Genomic DNA, 18,878 nt, shown 5'->3' with positions numbered 1-18,878 from the left:
GAATATATCCACTAAGCTTTAAAACAATGACAACCTGAAGGCTAGAGAGAGTCAACAGAGAATGTTGTAGATGGTACTTCAAAGAAGTAACAGGCACTAGGTGTTCTAAGTCCTGTAAAGCTTTCATGAGCACGTTGCCTTTGGATGTGAGCATAAATGGTGTGACTTGACAGTTTATTTTAAAAGGCTCACTCCTGTTAAGATTAGTTTATTAGAGAATTGGCCCGCCAATGCCAATCCAGGAGCAATGAAACGCTGCAGGATTCAAGGCTCACCGCTGAGCTTTGTAGGTAGAGAATGATTTGAGAACAGAATCAAACTGGTAAAATGAGGACTAAAGGGATAGTTTATATGGAATTGGCAGTGACTAAAATGGAAGAGTTGACATCCGCTGAGATGTTGAAGACCTTGGCTGATTGTGGTTGATGAGAAATTCCTGATGCCAAAGAATATAAACCAAATAAATAGACCAACAAGGAAATAGACAAGTTGGGGGAAAGAATGAGTATGGACTTTGAAGTAATACATGTCTGACGGTACTCAGGAAGATCAAATAAAATGAGATCACTGAAGCCAGGGACCTCTGTAGGGAGGTGCTGAACTGGACCTGCAACCAGTTTAACTCCAGGGAAAATTGCTGAAGAAAGGGTAGGAAAAGGTTAGAAACAAAAAAAATTCAGTAGTTTTAAGACTGTGTTTGTGATAGCCAGAACCTGGAAACAACCTAGATGCCCTTCAATGGAAGAATGGATGAAGAAAGTATGGAATATATACATATTAGAGTATTACTCAGCAGTAAAAAACAAGGACTTCTTGAATTTTGCATGCAAATGGACTGAAATAGAAAACACTATCCTGAGTGAGGTAAGCCAGACCCAAAAAGAGGAACATGGGATGTACTCACTCATATTTGGTTTCTAGCCATAAATAAAGGACATTGAGCCTATAATTCTTGATCCTAGAGAAGCTAAATAAGAAGGTGAACCCAAAGAAAAACATATAGACATCCTCTTGAATATTAACCTAGATGAATGGAGACAGAGACAGAGACCCACATTGGAGCACCGGACTGAAATCTCAAGGTCCAAATCAGAAGCAGGAAAGAGAGCACAAGCAAGGAACTCAGGACCGCGAGGGGTGCACCCACACACTGAGACAATGGGAATGTTCTATTGGGAACTCACCAAGACCAGCTGGCATGGGTCTGAAAAAGCATGGGATAAAACCGGACTCGCTGAATATAGCGGACAATGAGGACTACTGAGAACTCAAGAACAATGGCACTGGGTTTCTGATCCTACTGCACGTACTGGCTTTGTGGGAGCCTAAGCAGTTTGGATGCTCACCTTACTAGACCTGGATGGAGGTGGGTGGTCCTTGGATTTCCCACAGGTCAGAGAACCCTGATTGCTCTTCGGGCTGACGAGGGAGGGGGAGTTAATCTGGGGAGGGGGAGGGAAATGGGAGGCGGTGGCGGGGAGGAGGCAGAAATCTTTAATAAAAAAAAAAAAAGATTGTGTTGTCTCCTAATGACGGTAGGTACACCTATAGCTTGCCACTAACCTGATAGCTGGCAGCATGAGCTGAACAGGGACAATAACAATAGGCATTTGAAAATTAATAACAGAAGGCCCAGGGGCCTCAACCCTACACAAAATCTTTGGGGAAGTAAGGAATGCTGACAGTGGGAGAAATAGTCTTCCCTAGGGAAGACCACACTGATTGGCTATCTGATACAAAATGATGAGACCTGAAAATAAACATACAAGTAACACCGAACAGACTGAGCAGGTTGTATTTAGGATATGTATGCATGTTCATATATAGTAATGCTTATAATAACAGTTAATAAAACAGAGACCATGAATTGGAAAGGGAGAAGGAAGGATATATGAGAGAATTCAAAGTGAGGAAACGGATGGGTGAAATGATGCAATTATATTATAACCTCCAAAAAGTCCGTTGCTAAAGGATAAATTAAATACAAGAATTGATACACACCTGTTTTGTAGTCCTTAGATCCTTTTTATTTTACAAACTCTCCTAACGATATCCTTCATGCCAAAGAAACTACTCAAGGGTCAATGATGAGATTCAGTTGACAGAGTGTTGAGCCGGTGTTCAGTACTTGGATACCCAGCACTTCACAAAATGGTAGTGGTGGTAATGCATCTCAATGCCAGTATTCAGAACCTGATAGAGGAGGAGAAGACGTTCACTCATCCTCTGCTGAATAGTGATTCTGAGACCAGATCTTTTGTCAGAGTAAAGAAACACGCTAAGGAAGGGAGAAGATGGATCAAAGAAGAGAGGAAAGACATTAGGAAATCTTACATGCTAAGCCAGAAGTACATTAACTTCTGAGTTTGATTATGAGATTGAATCATTGCAAGAGAATTTTTCTTCTGAGTAGGCGATGCTGATGTGGAATAACAAAGCACAATTTTGTCAGTGTACTTTTAGGTGGTTTGCTGTAAAAGCTCTTTTTATAGTCCTAGAAACGTTTTGTGAATATGAAATTGTTTTAGGTATTAAAAAGTACGTATAAAGTTTAGGTACAATTTAAATGACCTTTATTCATATGTGTCAGTCAAGTTGTAGAATCAGTACATATGCTGTACGTTACAGTAGAAATCAGTTGCTTTAGACTGAGTTCTGTGATTAAAGAAACATAATTCCACTGGACAGATGTCTGGAAATCAGGATGCAGAATTTGAATTAATGAAATAGGTGAAATCGCATCTAATGATACTTTCATGTCTTCTTTTATCTCCAACAACCTAAGCTATGATGCAGGGAAATGAAAACGAGTATGCCCATAATGTTGACTGACAGGGGCACAGTAGAAGAAAAAAATAGAGATTCTTCCAGAGTTTTGCTATCAAGTTTTTAATTTCTTTTACTTAGAGAGCAGGTGTATTATTACATTTGATAAAAAAATGAAGTGTCTCATTGTGCCCAATTCCATATATATCTTGTGCTGAGCCCCCATGGGTCTTGTCTTTCACTTAGATTATGCAGCACATAAGAAAGTTAAAAAAAAAAACGAAAAACAAGGCAGTGGCATAGACAAGATCACTGTCCCTGTTTTTGTCCCACGTAAGTGAAGTGCAGGGGTAGGGTATAGGAACAGCTCCATGTTTTTTTCAGGAGTAGTGCCGAGTGTGTGGCATCTTCAAAGTCACCATTAGGTCTTCTCAATTTCCATGTCCCATGCTGGATAGGAAAGAGAAGGTCGGTCCTCTTCTTCCCTTAGAGAACACATGCTCCACCCATTCTGTATTTGAACCCTGGGTGTGCAATGACACAATGCAGCAGACAGCTATGGCTTATACTTGAGACTTTTTTCTCCCACAGCTTGAGGTTTGAGGCATCCAAGAGCATGGCACAGGCAACCTTGTTGATTATGAGGTCTCTTCTTTGAGTTTGGAGGCAGCAAGCAGCTCACTGTCTTCTCACATGTACTCTCTGTGTGCTGGGAGAATTGGGGACAGGGGGATGCAGTCATAGCAGCTGCCAGCACACTTCACCAGAGGAGACATTAGCATGCTTCTCTACTTGGTATTTATTCTCTTACCTGACAAGACATTGGAAGCTCAGTATCTTAAACACTCATCTATATTTGTACACGTATGTATATGAATACAGTCGTGTTCCGAAAGCACCAGAAGCCACTAAGATGAAAATAAGATAGGGAAGATCATTCAACTCTATTCTTACCATTCCTTTTCTCAGAGCAAAAAATATTTTAACTTGTCAAACCTGACAAAGACTCGACAGCCCTGCAGGTCTTTGGCTCTCAAAACTAAGACTTCTGTCTACTTAGCACCCACTTTTACTCAAGCAGAGAGGCCTTCTTTTTATAGAAGCAAAGGTTAACACAATTTTAAAGCTTTCTCCCTGAGCCTAGAAAAATATGCCAGATTTGCCTGGAATAGCTTTTCTGGTCTGGCAAACATTCTATGTTCCCTTAACACCTGAGCCTCACAGCCACTGTTTCTCCACTGTCAGCAGTGAGGGGACAGGAAATACTGGGTTCTTTAGCCTATATCAAACGAGCAGAGACCCACAGTAACTGAGGGCACACCAGCACAGTGGTGTAGGGAGAAATGGTACAACCAAACTTACTACTTCTGTATTTGCATCTTGGCCATTTTACTTTCTTGAATGTGAAACATTGTCATTCTAAATTCTTCAAGTTTTCTTATATTTCTCTAAGTCATTTTACTGGTTCATCCACCTAACACACACACACACACACACACACACACACATATAATTTTGTGTTATTTTACAGAACACCATGTATTTTATAATCTCTTCTATGATGTATTTCTTAGATCATAATTGTATAAAAAATTGGAACCAAATTTTTAACAATCTTGCCTATAATTTATAATTATGCTTGTAAAATTTTTCAGTATCTCAGAAATGCATTTCAAAATATTTCAAAAGAATTATTAACACCAGTGAATTTTAAATATAATCTGATATAATAATAACCATGTAATTTGGAGAAAAAAAATCATTATCATAAATATTTGAATTTTTATTACTTTGCTCAAAATTCTCATTTATGAGCATAGAGATGCCTCCGTGTAGAAAGCAGCTGCAACACAAGAATGAGGGCTTGAGTTCAGTACCCTGGTATCCATCTAGAACATCTGAGAACAGCACTGTACCTTTGTATTATGAATAATGTGCGGACAGAGACAGGAAGATTCCAGACCTTAACAGTCAATGAACTACAGGCTCTTAGGGACTTAGTCTCAAACAATAAGGTAAAGAAGTGTTTGAAGAAGACATTTAACACATAAACATACCTTCATATAAATATGCTCATATGTCTACATACACACACATGCATACATACATGCACACATACACACATATGCAATCTTATTTTGGAATGCTTATGTCTAAAAGTAATGAATATTAGTTCAAAAGAAACTTAGAAATAAAATAAATTGTACATATATTATTATTCCTTTTTTGCATAAGATAATTTTAAGTGTTCCAGTCTTGTGATATGAAGGAACATAAAGGAATGCAAGTCTTCAAAGGGAGGGTTTTTTCTTTGATGTTTCTACATTGTAGTTTTTGATGGGTAAAACTGACAGTTATTTCATACCATCAGGTCCCAGGCTTCATGATAGTGGCCACTTCATTCACATTAACTGAGCACACTTGTTGCAGGGAGGAACAGGAAGTAACTACAGACCCTACAGCTCTCCTGTCCTTGATGAACCGGTTAGAGGTTAAATGGGACAGAAGCATCTTCATGCTCTCTGTTAGGGAAAGTAAAACACAGGCAGATGCAAAGGCTGACTTCAGAATTAGTTGTTTCAGAGTAGAAAAGTTAAGACTAGCTGATTCATTTTCCACAGTTACCCAATGTGAAGCTTTTAACATTTCTTTTTGCCCAAACTCACTAGGAAGACGCCATTTAACTGAAGAATTGGAGGAAGGAATATTTAAACTGGCACCATTAAAACAGACAGCAAGAAAGGGCATGATGTAATGAAATGATTGCTTTCAATTGTAACATTAAATATTTAAGAATCATCTCTAGGGGAGAAAAAACACTACTTCAAGAATAACCTAATCTACTTCCTTTCTTAATATTTAACATATCCTATTGGTTTCATAATCTTTTGCTAAAATAGTCTTAATTTTTATTCTAAGCTCTATTTAAGCATGATATCAATATTCTTTGAATAACAGTGTTTCTACCCAGTATACTTTTATTGGTGTCTACCTATCAACAGTGAAATCAGACACAAGATTTCTTTGCCACTCTACCTAAAACAATGGTCCCATGTTATCAAGGTACCAACACAGCGCCAGTATTGTTTGAGTTCCTGGCCACCTCTCTACAGAGTCCAGATTTGTCCATGTGCTTGTGTTGTTAATGTGTACTTCCTGTTAGATTAAAATTCCAGCAGGAAGCGCTTTCCCTTCTTGATCCACTGCAGAAGAGTCAGAGATCGCTGCCCACGCCGTTTATAAGGGGGAGCAACAGTTAGTGGACCCCTGCTTAGCAAATAGGCATGGTCCACAGGGACTCTGTTTTCAAAACGAGAAAAAAAGTACCGAGGTAAGATGGTGTGGGGTGGGCGGGAACACTAGGCGTGAGGGAGGCCCACAAAGAGACAGATTCCATGTGGAACACCAGCTTTAAGTTAGGGAAACTCTTCGTAAAGAAGCCATTATGTATGTAACCGGATTCTTGTTTCTCTTACAGTGACTGATTGTTGAGAGTTTACAGAATGTTTCACAAACTGCAGCTTTTGGTTTTCTTCTCTTGCCTCTTGTTCTTTCTTTAAAGGAATGTTCCTTTGTGAGCCTTTTACCCATGATAAGAGACGACAGCCATCCTCCCCTGTGCAGCATCCTAATCATTTCTCCGTATTTCCTTCTAGATCACTCCTGTTCCTGGCACGCATCCACTTCTAGTTTTCGTCAACCCCAAAAGTGGTGGGAAACAAGGAGAACGGTATGTTTTAAAAGTCAAGTCTGTTTTTCTATTTTATAAAAGTGAAAAGACGAACTACTTTTATGATGGAAACAACACTGCTTCTCAACGGATAATAACTCTTATGAGTCAAGGTAACACCTATATGTTACAAACTGATATCAATCAGTTTGTCTTTTATATTTGAAATTTTCATGTAATGGGCTTTTGTAAGCATTTTAGCTACCAAATATCACATATCTTCATTTTGTCTACCACACCTATGATCTTGCCTCTTAGCAAAGGGCTTGGTATATGACAAAGATTCACAATGTTAAAAGGAAGTTGCTTTTCCAACTGGTTAACAGGTAGACCCTAAGCAAATCACAGTCAATATCAAGAAAGAGAATTCATGTGTAATTTTTAGGCAAATATATTATGGTGATTTTCAGCCTACATTTTAGAGTTCATAATTCTGTGTTTGTAGGTAAGAACAGTATATCTAATATGGAAAAAACAGGCTACAGTGTCAGGCATCTTAGTATTTATTCAAGCCAAAATTACTAAATTTTACTCTTGTGATGAATTAATAATTAACTCATAATATGCAACAAAAATATGAAAAGGAAACCACTGAAGAGTTTATTCAAGTATAGACAGGAGTAATACAATCATGTACCCCCACCTTAACATTGCTGGTATGTCATTTTTAATCTCATATATGAACACAGGTCAAAGCAAACATTGTGACTGTACATTAGAGTCCATTGTTGTTTACAACAAATTAGAAAATTTTCCATCCCTAAAGTAGAATTTTGAAAATTACTTTTTCTGATGTCCTTTAACTTTTGAGTTGTTTTGATTAAATGACGCTGTCTTTTCACTGAATGAAATATTAACTTTTACTTTTCATAGCATATAGTTATGTTTTACTATGACAAATATGTACTGTAATAATAACTCAAAACTTTAAAGCTCCACAAATTTCATTAGAGAGATCAGTTGCCTCACTCATGAAAGTAGAAATTAAGTAATATTGTGAAAGTACATTTCTGAAAAGCTTAATTTATTACACACACCTTTGTAATTCAATTTATTTCAGAAATAATAAAAGGATGGAAATGGTAAATGTTAATAGGCTTTCTTGTGGTATTTTTAATACATTGTTTATTATAATCAGGCTAAACATATCTCCTCAAATATTTATCAAACTGAAAAATCTTTTTTCTAGCATAATGAAGTTGTCCATTATCTCTTGTTGTTTAACTGGGCACTAGCGCGTCAAAACGTTTTGCTCCTGTGAAACTAACCCCAGTGCGCATTTACCGACCTTTCCACAACTGCCCCCTTTCTGTGATCATTACCACCTTTGATAATTTACAATCAACTCTCACCTCGAGATCACTGTGTTTCTATCCTACAAGTGTGTTCATGCTGCACGTATCTATTTTTGCACAATTCATTGCACTTAACTAACATCTATGTATATACATGTGGTGACAGAAATTACAGGCTTTCATGTTGCTCGTTCACAGTTCAGTCTGTACCACGTGTGTCTGCTCCTACGATGGTGGACATGTTGGCTGTTCCTGGCCTTGGCTGTTGTAAGCTATAATGCAGTGGGCATGGGGTGCAGGTGCTTCCTTTACAACATTATTTTAATTCTTTTGATACATATCCATTAGTGGATCAAACAGTACTTCCATCTTTAAGATTTTGAATATGCCACTACTCTTTTCAATAAGAAATATATCACTGAGGCCTACAGATAAAAGATGCTTTTTATCCACATCCACATCATTCTATGGCCAGTTGAAATAATAGCCATTCTTACTGAGTCTGGTGATCGCTCACTGTAGTTTTCACTTGCTTTTCCCTAAAAGTGTGTTGCAGTGATGAGCTTTGTTGTATTTCTTTATACATCATACTGGCCATTCATAAGTCTTCTTTTGAGAATATATATTTAGCTATATTTCTGATTTTAATTAGAATTTTTCAGATTTTTATATTGTCATGAATGCTGTCAGCTCCTTATAAGTTGCATATTTTGTAAGTTCTTTCTCCCATCCAATGGATTATGTTCCTTTGTTGCAGAGATGTTTTTATCCACTTTTATCTTGTCAGTAAGTGCAGAGATTTTTTGTAGTTAGGTTTTTCTTTGTGCTTCTAGGTCATAAATAATGGCATGGAGACTTCTTAATTACAAAAACTTGGCCTATAGCTTAGGCTTGTTCCTAAGTCTTTTAACTTATTAACCCATATTTTTTAATATATGTGGCTATTACCTCTATTCCATTCTGTGTTTCCAAATAATTTCATATTTAGCTGACTTTGCTGTCTCTCTTCTGACCAGAAGTCTCTGTACTTGTAAGTCCCACCAATACCTCCTGCCTAGCAAATGGCCATGCAGCTCTTTATTAAACTAATCAGAAGGTGCCTTGGCAAAGACACATCTTCACAGTGTACAAAAAGATTATTCCCCAACAAGATTCAGCATGCTTGATGAAAAAATGTTGAAGAAATTTGATATAGAAGAAATGTGCATAGTACAATGTCATTCATGAAAACCTCAATAACAGTATCATAAGAAATGTAGAAAAACTGAAAGCATCCATTTTGAGTTGTAAAATAAGACAACCATGCCAATTTCATCACTATTGAATGTAGTGCTGGAAATCTATACAAAGCAAGCATTGAAGAGGGAAAATTCAGAACATTCAAATTAGTAATAAGAAAATCATTATCATAGAAAACGCTAGCTGTTTTATCTGTAGAAGACCTAACAACATCAGCTGGCTTCAATTCCAGTATAGATGGTGGAGGGACTCATGAGAACTATCTAACTGAGTAGCTAATTTCAGGTGATAGCAGTTGGCGGTTGGGCATCATTATCTTGAGGCTGTGCTACCTGACTTGTTGCACACGATCCAGTGGATGACTCCATAGCAATGCACAGATGGGGATTACCAAATGAAGTATGGGCGATCTTACAGAACAATAAGAGCACCTGAAGAGGAGGTGGATGCATGGATGAGGATGTCCTTATTGATCCCAAGGGTGAAGTCAGCAGATGTAGCTGGTTAAGAGAAGCCCTCTTTTTCCTTGCCACTGACCTCATGCCTTCTGAGATTGTGCTCAAACTAAAGAGGAAGACTTTGCCTGTGGGAGCAGAAACAGTGTTCACTCGAGAGCATGGCAGTAGCTAAGCCCTCTGTTAGAAATTCCAAAGGAGCTCTCAGGGCCAATTACATTCATGGTTAATGGTCAAGTTCAACATTTAAATGACAAAGACACATGAGTATACTTAGGAACACTGGAAGCTACACTGGCCTCATTAATGAAACCAGTGAATGGAAACAGGATCTGGACGGTCATGTTTCATTTTACACATTTCACACATGTGTGTAATTCTCAAAAGAATAAAAGATTTGACAAATAATGTGAAAAGATGTTTTAAAAGATACCTATTCAGAATGTGAACAATTTTCCTGTGAGAGGTAACTTCCAGACTAGGACTCCATAGAGATGTCTCCTTTTTTTAAATTTTTGTAGTTTTTTACTTTGATAGGTTGGATAAGTTGCAACATGTCACAGAATTATATATCCACACAAAATTTCCTTTAATAGCCAACAGGTGTGAAAATTTTCACTTATAGCTTATTCAGACGGCTCCTGCTGGTCACATCCAAACCCCACTAGCACCTTTACCGCCAGGGTAAAAGTCAGAAGGTTTGTGATGGGGGACATGTCAACACACATTTTGCAAAACCACATGAAGAGTGTTAACACAGAAAGGTTTAAATATGTTGCCATGGAAGTTCAGAGGAGGAAATATCCATGAAAACTGAGAAATCTCAGAATAAGTACTCCTGTGTTGGGTGTTACATAAATAGATGTTCACCAGATGAGTAAAGGAGAAAGCAGATTCGTGAAAGGGCATGGTGCCGACCAGGAGCATCTCAACACGGATATAGTTAAGGGGAAAGTTAGGAGATGGGCTGTTGGCTCAGAAGGAAGGGGTCTGAAGAGTACCAGGTGACTGACTAGGTACTAGTGGGAACAAACATCCCGAGCTGAGAGACCCCTCTCTCTTAAAGGCAAAGGACTGGTCTAACCTTTCTGGTCACAGAGCAGGAAAGGGAACTAACAGAGAATGACTCAAGTCACTACATTACATAATAAATTAAGGTAAAAAGGTTTTTTTCTTTTTCTTTTCCTTTTTTGTAGATTTAAAGATGGGGTAAAATATTAGTTTCTTTCAGAAAGTAAAGTCTTTAAAATTAACGTGTTAGAATAATTTGGCAGATTTATAAGTTGAAATGTTCACATATAACAACTGGACTATGTTATTTCCTTCCAGGAATGTATATTATAAAGTGTGTAACCCTACCTTGCATATGGGATAGTTTTTTAATCTTTATTACTTAGGTCCAGTATTGAGATCTGTGGAGAGAAGTTTATATTCCACATAGCCATCTATCAAGAGAATATAATTAAAAGTTTTATACTGAAATTTTTTTTTCTTTTTCTTTTTTTGGTTTTGAAGTTTTTTTTTTTTTCAAGAACATTCTCCGACCCAAAGTTAAAAATAAAAAGTTGAGTGCAATAATGTTTCACCTTAGTTAGCAACAATGTTTCGTCTTAGCTAGCAACAATGTTTCATCTTCATTAGCAACAATGTTTCACCTTAGATAGCAACAATGATTTGCCTTAGTTAGCAACAAGTTTCGCCTTAGTTAGAGACAATAATGTTTTGCCTTAGTCCATTTACCTTAGTTAGTTAGTTTGCTGTTCATTTGAACAAGATTTCCTCCCTCCTTTCTCACTGCATGGGAATGAGCTCAAATGTTAATTATGGAACTGGCCTGTGTGCCTCCATTTTTAGTGTTAATTAATGAAGTAATGGGGGGTTAGCAGTTGCTGCATGATAGCAGTGTGACCATCATTTCTGACTTCAAGCTGTATTCCCTTCATGTCTGTTTCCTTTCTTTTGAGATCCGCTAGTTCTTTGAGTGCTGTAGGTCTGATTTATCAAATACCATTAAATACTAACCTGTACACGTTTGGCACTAGGTCTGTAATGTTTCTGAAAAATCACGATTGGTCTTTACTAAATTCCCCGCCTCCATGTTTTCACATTTACAGCATTTACAGAAAATTCCAGTATCTACTAAACCCTCGCCAGGTTTACAGCCTTTCTGGAAATGGACCAATGCCAGGGTAAGTGAGCATGAGGGTAACCTCATTGTCATCGACTCACTTCAGAGCTACTAATGAAATAGCCTGTGTGATGTGTCCAGAAAGGTCATTTAACTTCTGCAGAGCGTTCAGCATGTGAAAAAAAAAATGATGGTACCTACAGCAAAAGAGCAAAAACACACGATGCTCTTCAAAATAGCTAGCAACACACTTCAGATTTGGATCTTTTCTAGTATAAGCAGTACTAATAATATCACACACACACAGACACATGCTCATCACGCACTCACACACAGACACACATAAACACACACATACACACACAGGGCAAGATTTAAAGCTGCTGCTGAATCTTGTTCGAGGAGCTGCTGTCTTTTACTGGTTTAGTATTAAGAATAGATTTGTTGCAGACTGAAACAAGAAACTAATTAACAAAGACTAGAAGTCATAATATAATTTTCTCGTTTATTATCTGAAGCATCTAATGAATACCACTCTCTTATAATATAGTTTCTTATTACTAGGTAAGGCATAGCGGAATAAAATTATATTTTCAACGTGAAACATGTACTTTTGATGAAATAAATATAGACTGAACTAAATTATCATTACTTTGGCCTCATTAAGTTATTAACGTCATCCTCTCGCAGTGACCTCCTTTCTCTCTATCAGTATGGCAGTAAACATAAGACCCACACAAAGCACAGAGGAGCTGAATAAGCTTTTGTGTTGCCTGTAAAAAACAAAAGCAAACATACATGAGTAGAGTTTAAAATAAGTCCTGTAGGCTGTTTCCCAAGAGTTATAAATTAGGTACCAAAATGGTTTGTTCTTTTAAAAATTGAATAAAATTTGTACCATAATAGTATGTGTAAACTAGTGTTAATAAAACACGATTATCATACTCTCCACAATTGTAACAATCATTTTCTTATACCCCTTATTGCTTGCTATCCAGGACAGGTTTCCAAACATGGAGTAGTGTCCAATGGAGCCTATTTGCCATCGGTGGCAGGCTTGTCGAGAAATATACCCTGCCAGCTAGACAGGTTCACAACTGGTCACAGGCAGCAAGTCTTGACAATCAGCATCAAGGCCAGGACAAGTCAGGAGGCTGACTCATAAGCACTCATGAGATCATACTTTTCTTTGCTCTCAAATATTCTCTGTACTTCACAGAAGTAGCATATTCTGACTGGTTGAGGAAAACCCTTTGAAATGTTGATTCAGTCAACCTAGCTGGATCCTGGACAGCCTAGCCTCTGTGTGCCTTCACTGTCTCACCTACATAGAGACGAATGATACTGACTTCCTAGGAGAGCTGTGACATTAAGTGTGCTAATGCTTCCAGACACATCACTGTGTAGCATAGCTTTAGTAAATAACACTCATCTGCAGCATTCTGGGTGGCAATATAATTGAGAGCTAGCAATAATATGCTTGTTTTGTATGGATCACTATAATAATCATGATTTTTGTAAAGTTTTGTCATTTTAATTCTCTTCCACTATTTGAAGTATTACATGCTTGTTTCTCTCTTTACATTTTATGTATCCTGATATCCTCCATTCCTTACACCCTTGCTACAAACTATACCACTTAGGAAAAAAGTTACGTCCCTTCTGCTTCAACTCCTCCATAGTTTATCTTCCTGACCAATCTATTGTAGATACCCATTGGTAACATATATATATATCCCTGTGATGTTCGAACATCAACATATTTATATTACGTAAACATGCTTATGTAAGTTTGAATATAAACTTTGTTTGCTATATAAATTGTAATTCTCATATTCTCCCTTGAAAGAAAATAGGAGGGCAATTTTTCATTTGTGTAGATATTTGTATTCAGTTTTTATAAGCGATGAATAACAATCCATAAGATTATTAGCAATTTTATTATTGATGATCAATTAGACTGTCTTAAATTTAAATTACCAAACATTACCAAATCCACATTACAAGAATATTTCTATGAACTTAAGTTTATTTTTGAAAGTGTGTTGAAATAATTTTATAGAATAAGTCACAACAGGTAAAATGTCTTGATTGATAATGTTGTCAGTCTTAATGTTATTTCCTCAAAAATTTACTTAAGAAGTTTGAATCAATATATATTTCCAATAAAAGAATACAATGTGTTTCTCTCAATACATTTTAATATAATGATCTTCTGCAGTTCTTACTTTTCTGTAATTTGATAGGTGAAATACATTATAATCATTTCACTGTGCATGTCTGATCATCTATATAGTTTTCTCTTTCCTGTGCCTGACTTGTTAGCAACAGGTACACATCCTCCTTGTTATAGGAAACCATGGAAAAATTGTGAAGTTGTTTACTGAATTGGGGAAAAAGGGAGAATGCGGAGTTTGAGAACAGATAGGAGACAGGACAGTGTAAGAAATCAAAATCATAAAAGTAACAATTGCCCTGCAGACCACTGCTCAGAGCAGCTGCCTCTGATTGGTTTTGTTGCTCTCTGAAAAAACCAAAAGCAAACGTCCTAGCGACACATGCACATTTATCTTGCTATAGTCTGGTCTAGTATGCAGTGGGGAATATTGGCTTCAGTTCTATTAGCTGTCGAAGTGAATTGTTTCTTCAAAGACAGGGAAAGAGAAATGTTGGTAGTCAAAGGGATTACATGCCTGGAACATTGACAAGCACAATCACACACGCTGTAAGTGTTCTCTGGAAACTCTGTGAGGGCAGTTCCTTTACCTTCCTTCCCACTGAGTCTCATTTTAGACAGATGCAAGCAGAAAAATGTAAGCACACTTCCAAATATAAATTTATGTAAGTGATATCTTATTTTAAGAAAATGAAATTTCTATAGCATATCAAAAAGATATTTTGTAAAACTATAATAGAACAATGTATTGTAATTTTAAGCAGAAAATAAAAGAGAAAATTTTTACATTATAGAAAATTTTGGGGATGATATTGAGGGTGTAAAGGAAAGGGAAGGTGATTTATTCAAAAAATAAGATAATAATAAATTTCTTTTTTTCAAATTGGTCAATGCAACAAATATATGAGTTCTTGTTCATTGCATTAGTGGTGAGTAAAATTCAAAGAAGCCCATTTCACAATCACTCTGTCAAGGAAAGAACATATACTGTGCTTTTATTTCATTTAAAACGCAAAAAAATCTTTGTGCTACTTCAGAACACAGAGCATTGATCCACTTATCCACCACATTTTATCACTTATGTGTCCCTTTATCTATATTGTGTCTGTCATCCTCTTTAGTCTCTCTCTCTCTCTCTCTCTCTCTCTCTCTCTCTCTCTCTCTCTCTGTCTCTCTCTCTCTTTCTCTCTCTCTCTCTTTCTCTCTCTCTCTCACACACACACACTTTGGGCTATGAGATTTTGTTTGTTTCTCTCTTTGTTTAGATGCTTGCTTGTTACCTAATAGTAAGCAAGTGACCTTATACAGTATTGTACTTTCCAGGGATATCTATTTTCCTGGAAATTTCATTTTTATTTATTTCTTTACAACCAAATAATATTATATTGTTATTTCCTGTCTATTGTGAATAAAGCAGCAATAAACAATGGTGTTCAAGTTTTCCTGTGGGAGGATATGGAGTTCAGGAGCGGAATACTGAACCATGGTGTAATTTTATATATATGGAATCCCAAACTAGTATCCATAAGGGCAGTACTATTTTGCTATCCTACGAGCACTGAATGATGGTTTCTCTTTGCTCATACTCTCCTCAGCATATGTGATCTGATACCTTGAGGACATCCATGAGGTGTTTTCCATCCCTGCTGTAGAGCAGCAAACCACATAACCTAGGCAAATATGTACTAGTGACAGCAGCCAGTGCCAGATCTAAGTCTGTGCCTAAGTTAAGTGCTCCCTACAAACAGCCTGACAACGTCAAGGTGGTGGTTTCAGCGTCCAGTTCAGAACACATCATTATAACGCAAAGTGGCTTGTCCTTTTCAGCTGCTGATATTCCAAAACTCCTAAACTTGCTTGTGCTGGAGACTAAGAGAACGGGAAACACTTTCCTGCTCATGGGTCGATATCAACAAGTTTGCAGTCAATGCTGAAGAGACAGAGGCAGGGGGATTGCTGCAAGTTTGGAGCCAATCTGGTGTATATAGTGAGTTCCAGGCTAGTGAGGGCTGCCTAGCAAGACCCTGTCACAAAGTCACCATACCCCAAACAAACAAAAGGGTGATGGCACTGAAGCCATCTTACCAACATCTAAGTATTGTGAGCTGTCACTTGAATACCTTCAAAGCTTCCCAGGTGGTGTGGGGAGGCACGGAGTTAGCAAACACTTTGTTCTCTGGATGTCACCGTACGACAGACCTACTGTCACCTTCTAAATAATGTACTAGTTATTTTCAACTGTTACAAAGTGATGATCTTTTATTACTTCAGTCGACGGCCATATTACCACAAGTCAGCAGACCGTGTTGATCTTGTATCTTTCTGTCAAAGACGCAAGGACAAAAGAAAATACCTTATGGCTCAGCCTTTGATCAAATGACTGGTCTCTTACACACACTGTGCAGTTCACGTTTGTTTGGAAAATGTATGAAACTCTTAGCAGTCTTATGAGCTGCTGAAGTCAAGTAAGGACCAAAGTAGAGATACTTCAAGCATGGACCCTTTCCTCACGTACACTAACATTGTTTTGTTTCTCACCTAGAACATGGATTCTTTCCTTTTCTCAATTTCCTTTTATCATCTTAATGTGTATTTAAATATATAGTTTCATAAATATTAATGTACTAATTAAGAATTATTCAAATTTGTTCTTTGTGATTTCAGTTTATAGTTTTTTTTCTCTTTTGCCCATGTACACATTGATTGTTTAGTATCTAATTCTATACTAGATGAATTCTCAATATATTATATTTATAGGTTACTCTTACATGTAAGACCGGATCGTTAAAGTATTCTTCCATTTTACTTATATTTTGCTAAACTTTAATAGTGTATTTGGTATGCATATGCTGGTTCATGATGACAGAGTCATAACTGTGAGTTATGTGTTTTCATCAGCTCTCATTGCACTATCAGTTCCCCGTGCTTTTATACACTTTTAATTTTATATTTAACCATTTTTTCAAAATTCTTTTATTCTTTCAAGGAGGTTCCTTAGAAAATGGATGAGGCAGGCACCATGCAAATGCTTCCTAGATTGAAACCAAATAGATTCTCGAGAAGCTGTTCATTAGCCCCATTTCATGAGGACGTTCTGTGTGCTAGGCCAATGATAACCATCCCGCACTGTGTCTCAGATATAGGCCTGCACTTCAGCATGAAGCTGTCCTCTGCCAGGTGCCAGGGCAAGCTCTGTGTGGCTGTTTTCTCCCGCTCTCTTTTTCTTTCCGCCCTATGGCTAGTGTCTCTTCCCACCTTTGTTCTAGCTGTGATCTCCTTGTTTATAGGTCAGTCCCTCTGCAGGTTTCCTCTTTGTGCACATTACTTGGAAGTGTTCTAATCCACAGAATCTCTCAGGTAATCTAATATCCTTTGTAATTTCTGAATTTGAATGGTATCACTTTTCTGGTCTATTTTTTCCTCAGTGCTTCAATAGGTTTGCATGTGTGTGTGTGTGTGTGTGTGTGTGTGTGTGTGTGCGCGCGCGCGCACATGTGTACATGCATGTATGTATAGGTGTGTGTGTGCAGCATCTCCTTCCAAGGGCTTTTGCTTTGGTTCTATTATTTTTGAGGCATCTGAAGTTTGAATGTTTTATACAAGTGGACTCCTTCCTTATAATGAATATAATGAGTTGAATAGAAGATTAATAAGAAATATGTTGGTAAAAAAAAGTTATGTGAAGAATGTTACTCTCAGGTCTTCATAGAATGCAGTTAGTTTTCTATCTGCATCCACTATCAAAATAAACATCCATGACTCCTCTTATATATTCTCTACTTGCTACTTTTCCTTACATCAAACCTACCTCAAGTTTTCTGTGTACCTACAAAGTAGATAGAATTTTGTCTTTTGACTATAAACTATAAAAAACACAAACACTTTATTCACAGATCACCATTAAAATTTAATTTAAAATATATCTAAGGAATTGAAGTGAAATATAATATTCATTTTTTTTTTACTTTTTTATTGATTTTATTGAACTATACATTTTTCTCTGCTCCCCTCCTTTCCTTTCCCCTCCCCTTCAACCCTCTCCCATGGTCCTAATACTCTCAATTTACTCAGGAGATTTTGTCTTTTTCTACTTCCCATGTAGATTAGATCCATGTATGTCTCTTTTAGGGTTCTCATTGTTGTCTAGGTTCTCTGGGATTGTTATTTGTAGGGTGGTTTTCTTTGCTTTATGTCTATGAGTGAGTCGATATGTTGTTTGTCTTTCTTGGTCTGTGTTACCTCACCCAATATGATGTTTTCTAGCTCCATTCATCTGCCTCCAAATTTCAAGATGTCATCTATTTTTCTGTTGTGTAGTACTCCATTGTGTAAATGCACCACATGTTCCTTATCCAGTCTTCAGTTGAGGGGCATTTAGGTTGTTTCCAGGTTCTAGTTATGACAAACAATGCTATTATGAACATAGTTAAGCACACGTCCTTATGGTAATATTGAATATCCTTTGGATATATACCCAAAAGTATTACTAGGTCTTGAGGAAGGTTGTTCCCTAATTTTCTGAGAAATTGCCATACTGATATCCAAAGGGGCTGTACCAGCTTGCACCCCCATGAGCAATGCAGGAGTGTTCCTTTTACACCACAACCTCTCCAGCATAAGTTTTCATCAGGGTTTTTGATCTTGGCCATTTTTATAGGTGTAAGATAGAACCTCAGATTTGTTATGATTTGCATTTCTCTGATGACTAAGTATGTTGAGCATCTCCTTAATTATCTTTCAGCCGCTTTAGATTCCTCTGTTGAGAGTTCTCTGTTTAGGTCTAACTCCATTTTTTATTGGATTATGTTCTTTCGATGACCAATCTCTTAAGGTCTTTGTATATTTTGGAGATCAGCCCTCTGTCTGATGTGCAGTTGATGAAGATCTTTTCCCATTTTGTAGGCTACCATTTTGTTTTGTTGAACATGTCCTTGTTTTACAGAAGGTTTTCAGTTTCAGGCGGTTCCATTTATTAATTGTTTATCTCAGTGTCTGTACTATAGGAGTTATATTTAGAAAGTAGTCTTCTGTGTCAATGCGTTCAAGTGTACTTCCCACTTTCTCTTCTATGAGGTTCATTAAAGAAAGC

At 37.2% G+C, this 18,878-nt stretch overlaps 1 protein-coding gene across 17 annotated transcripts in view; it reads left to right on the top strand.

Annotated features, from left to right (window-relative positions):
- Dgkb (diacylglycerol kinase beta) overlaps positions 1–18,878 on the top strand; it is a 593,434-nt gene that overhangs the window by 228,214 nt on the left and 346,342 nt on the right. For all 17 annotated transcript variants that reach the window (XM_075948560.1, XM_075948552.1, XM_075948548.1 and 14 more), the window contains 2 exons: positions 6,423–6,496; positions 11,600–11,674. In XM_075948560.1, the coding sequence (XP_075804675.1) occupies positions 6,423–6,496; positions 11,600–11,674 (149 nt within the window). The remainder of the gene's footprint in view (positions 1–6,422; positions 6,497–11,599; positions 11,675–18,878) is intronic.

The sequence above is a fragment of the Microtus pennsylvanicus genome, chromosome 14, assembly GCF_037038515.1.
Source record: "Microtus pennsylvanicus isolate mMicPen1 chromosome 14, mMicPen1.hap1, whole genome shotgun sequence".
Classification (NCBI taxonomy): Eukaryota; Metazoa; Chordata; class Mammalia; order Rodentia; family Cricetidae; genus Microtus; species Microtus pennsylvanicus.
This window is presented reverse-complemented; position numbering and strand designations above follow the sequence as displayed.